Raw genomic sequence first — 4,382 nt, forward strand, 5'->3', positions numbered from 1 at the left:
TCATAAAGATGTACATGCAATACAACACTCCAACTCCATCCAGTGCACCAGTGAAATGGCTGTTGAGTTTAGGTGGATTGGTGCTTTTCTTCGAAAGGTACAGACTATCTGATAGAAGGTTTGAGAAGCATCTGCAGATGCGATATAATCACTGTGATATAATCACCAAAAGAAAACAATAAAGCATAGGTAATTTTCTGGGTAGCCACAAAATGAGACTGTATCAACAGCCTGAATGTAGCATGCAATAGCATTTTCTGTTTTGTTAATTTGGTAAAGTTTGGGGGCAGCACGGTGGTTAGCACTGTTGCTGCCCAGCAAGAAGGTCCTGAGTTCAATTCTTTCTGTGTGGAGTTTGCATGTTCTCCCCATGTTTGCATGGGTTCTCCTCAGGTACTCAGGCTTCCTCCCACCGTCCAAAGACATGCAGTTTGTGGGGATAGGTTAATTGATTAATCTAAATTGCCCATAGGTGTGAATGGTTGTCTGTCTCTGTGTGTTAGCCCTGCAACGGACTGGAGACTTGTCCAAGGTGTACCCCGCCTCTCGCCCTATGACGGCTGGGATAGGCTCCAGCGACTCTGAAAAGGATAAGCGGAAGCGAATGGATGGATGGCTGGATGGATTTCAGTGTTATTTGTAAACTGTTAATGAACAATCAAGAATACAGAGCTCTTTAAAGCCTTGTTTATTTGAAGTATTAAAATTACAGAAACATTTGATTACAGTTATAGCCCACATGTGACACCTGGATGATTAAGAGAAATTGTATATGAAGTCCCCTAGATGATTTCACAATATTTTTCCTGACACATGCGCTGCATACATATAGGTGTTTTGTATAATTGGGAGAAATTGTGTCAAACTGGATTAGTATGACAAATATGTGAATCTTATCACTGGTTGAGAAACTCTGATAGATGTCTCAATTTGGACAAGGCTGGTAGTGTGAGTATTTCCTCATGAAAGGCCTGTGGCCTTAAGAAAAAAGTGTTTACATTTATTCAAATTACATAAAGGTCATATAACTGCCATGTAACTTCACCCAGACATATGTTTCAAGTTCAATAATATTCACATTTGTCTTATCCCTCATTAAATGCACCATATCCCTTTCTGTTCACAAATGACATCATTATCTGTCCATTTTCTAGCTACCTGCCTATGTAACTCTATTTTATTTTCTACCCTTCTCTATTTGCCTGCCTCTCTGTCCCAATAGTTTGGGAAGATCCTTTATTCTATCATGTCTGCCAAGATGCTGTCATCTCCTTCAACGTCCACTTTGATCTTCTTGCCCACGAGCTGCTGCATATGTTCTGGAGGGATACCCTTTGGCTCACCAACCTTCACTGCAAACATGTCCAGGCTCAGCACTGTTGCTTTAGGGATTTTCACCTTAGCAATGACTGACTTGCCCAACTGGAGTAGAAAAAGAATAGAAATACATAAAAGATGTATTTTAATCCAGCTCATGTACGTTTTGCAAATTTGCACAGTTATGGATGTTCAGTGAACTGAAGAGGGTGGACGTAAACACAGTTAACAATGACTGGTTTGATAGTGTTATGACATGGTAGAATTTCAAAACTCAAGTCAAATGACTCAAACTGACCTTATCATGGCAGGTCTTCTCGCATGGTAACATTTGCTTGACTGGTGACCCCATTGCTGTTTCCACCAGTCGTATTGCTCGGACCAGTTCTGCCAGCTCAGAGGGCTCCAGGGATGCCTCATGGTCATTTCCCTTCCAGGTCTTATCCAGGGTCACATGGCGTTCCACAACTTTTGCTCCCATCGCCACAGCAGCCACAGTGATGTAGATCCCTTTCTCATGACCAGAATATCCAATTGGAACATCTGGAAATTCCTCCTGGTATTTCTTTAAAAAAAAGAAGTAGAAAATAAAAAAGCCTATAGTATTATTGTCTGCTGCACGCACTGCCTCTTTGTGTACCTGTAACTGTCATACAATACAATGCTAAGACATACACAAACAATTTAATTTAAAATCTAAACACAAGTCTGAGTATATTACAGTCAAATGTGTTGTACTGCCCAACACAATCACGGGTTTTCATTGACAGGTGTCTTCTCTCCAGAATCAGCATCTACTTTGTGATTGTGTTATATGACACTGTAAAATCATGTAACATTTAGGGGCTGGATTTGAAAGTAATTGTTTAGCTAGCTGTTGTGTACTATAAAACCGCTAATGTTTATAGTAATGTGCCATTTACAGTGCACTGGCAGTTTGTATTCTCTGTATACTACTGCAATGAAGCTTTCATTCATGATATATGTTAATCATTAGATTCTAAGTATATGTGAACATAAAGGACAGATAGGAATTGAATTTAGACTAGTTTATGTTGATCTGATTAGAGCAAATCCTTGACTCTTGGAGTAAACAAAATAGTATCTGCTGAACCTATTTCCCACTTCAAATCTATAACTAATAAAAAGCTAATATAGCTGATACAATCATATGTAAAAACAATATAAAAATATTTTCTCGTACATTTCATGTAGTTTTTGGCATATTGATTATTTCACCACATTTTACCCAGAGGAGATGATGATGATGTTCATTCATCTTACCCTGATCACACTGAGGTTGACATCTTTAGGATCCAGAGGGTAGGCGCTGGTGCACTGCAGGAGAGTAAATTTCTGGTTGTGCTCCTTTACTGTCTTGTAGACACGGCGTATGGTTTCCATGGACTGCATCCCAGTGGATACCACCATTGGTCGCCCTGACAATGATAGATTTGTATATATGTAACCCAACAGACTTATTAATAAATGTAGTTAATATTTTAAGCAATAAATAAAACATATTAATAATTGTTTTATTATAGGTAAATAATTCACAATTAATTATTTATTAACCTTAATTACACATAATTAATTCATATTTAAAATGTATTATGTCATTATTTTTATACTCCCACTTGATTTATACAGCTACATGTTGAAATAGTCTGCAATACAAACAGCAAACAAACTTCCATTCACAGCTCGTTAATCCTGCCCACTTTTATACCTGTCCAATGCAGTTTCTCATTTTTCTTTTCGTTCTTTTTTTTTCTTTTTTTACAAAGGACCACACCCACCTTGTTACACAGTGTTTAATTCACTGCACACTGTCAGTTTCGTGTTTCCTTAACATTGAGGTAAGAGTGCTGTTGAGGTGTAATACAACAAAGGCCTGTACCTTTTCTGGCTGTCTTTTCCAGATATGGGAAGTTGTTTGCATCGCAGGACGCAACTTTGAAGAACGGCACATCCAGCTCATGGAGAAACTCCACAGCCATCTATGAATATCAAGGTAATTGAGGCACAGAGTATCATCAGTGATCTGTGATATATGTACTGTTCTACGTGTTAGTTATGTGCCTACAGTATGAAAAAGAATGTAAACACTATTAATTCTACATTTTCAGGAAAGAATTTGAAACTTTCATTAATTTCTGATGCTCTGTGCATGGTGAAATCATTATCATCATTTTTTGTACATTTTCTTCCAAGTTTTGTTTTTTTCAGGGCTACACATACATTACCGCATCAAAAGTAATAAAACATTTAAAGTGAATGTTCCTGATAATACATAGTTATTTGCAGCTCATACCTCATCCATACCAGAGGCGGTGAGAAAGATGTCGATGTCCTCTGCATACTTTTTTAGTTCCCTGTATTGATCATGACTGAACTCCAAGTGACGCTTGTGGTCACCGTACGTTTTCCCCCAGGAATGCTTTGAATTGTAGGGGCGCTCCAAGGCTCGCTTGCTGAATTTGCACTCTAATTCACTTTTCTGGAATTTGGCACAGTCAGCACCACAGTCCTGATAAGAGAAGAGATGAGAAGAGATAGCAAGGCAAGATAGTGATTTTACAGTTCAAATATTTTTTCATCATCATTCACAGGCAGACTATCACATCCTAAATTTACCTTTGCCATCTTGATCATTTTCTTGGCAATCTCAATGTCTCCCTGGTGGTTTTGTCCAATTTCAGCAATAATGAAACATGGATGGGAGCCCCCGATCATTCTGCCAGGACACAGTTCAAACTGCAGAGACATAGTGGCGACAGAAAGTTAACAGGCTAAAATTCTGAGTGGAGTCAAATTCACAGTTGAATCTCAAATGACGAAGGCTTCCAGGTTGAAAGAAAGAGGAAGATGCTGTTGGACACATTGCTACTTATAATCCTAGGAAGGCCCGCCTCTGCAACACCTAAATTTGCATGTTATTCAGGTTTGACTTATACACCTACTGTTTGTTTTTTGTTTTATTTTTTTCTATCCATGAGAACTAGCAGTGGTCCGTTTCTTCTGCCCAGATAGATCGTTGAGGATGACTGGATGATCCTGTATCT

The 4,382-nt window shown here is 38.6% G+C and overlaps 1 protein-coding gene across 1 annotated transcript; it reads right to left on the reverse strand.

Annotated features, from left to right (window-relative positions):
* Window positions 1-673: 673 nt before the first annotated feature.
* Window positions 674-4,168, reverse strand: LOC309708414 (N-acetylneuraminate-9-phosphate synthase-like). The gene is made up of 6 exons (XM_082536441.1): window positions 3,955-4,168; window positions 3,632-3,847; window positions 3,218-3,317; window positions 2,602-2,756; window positions 1,616-1,882; window positions 674-1,422 (listed from the first exon to the last, which is right to left on the reverse strand). The coding sequence occupies exons 1-6, from the start codon at window positions 4,084-4,086 to the stop codon at window positions 1,237-1,239; spliced, it is 1,056 nt and encodes a 351-aa protein (XP_082392567.1). The 5' UTR covers window positions 4,087-4,168; the 3' UTR covers window positions 674-1,236.
* Window positions 4,169-4,382: the final 214 nt, after the last annotated feature.

The sequence above is a fragment of the Aulonocara stuartgranti genome, assembly GCF_965226115.1.
Source record: "Aulonocara stuartgranti genome assembly, chromosome: 6".
Classification (NCBI taxonomy): domain Eukaryota; kingdom Metazoa; phylum Chordata; class Actinopteri; order Cichliformes; family Cichlidae; genus Aulonocara; species Aulonocara stuartgranti.

Coding starts and splice junctions, on each gene's coding strand:
- LOC309708414 (XM_082536441.1), bottom strand. CDS start 4,086: ATGTCTCTGCAGTTTGAACTGTGTCCTGGCAGAATGATCGGGGGCTCC. Junction 3,318..3,631: donor CCGCCTCTGGTATGGATGAG/GTATGAGCTGCA, acceptor TGATATTCATAG/ATGGCTGTGGAGTTTCTCCA. Junction 1,423..1,615: donor AGAAGACCTGCCATGATAAG/GTCAGTTTGAGT, acceptor TTTCTACTCCAG/TTGGGCAAGTCAGTCATTGC.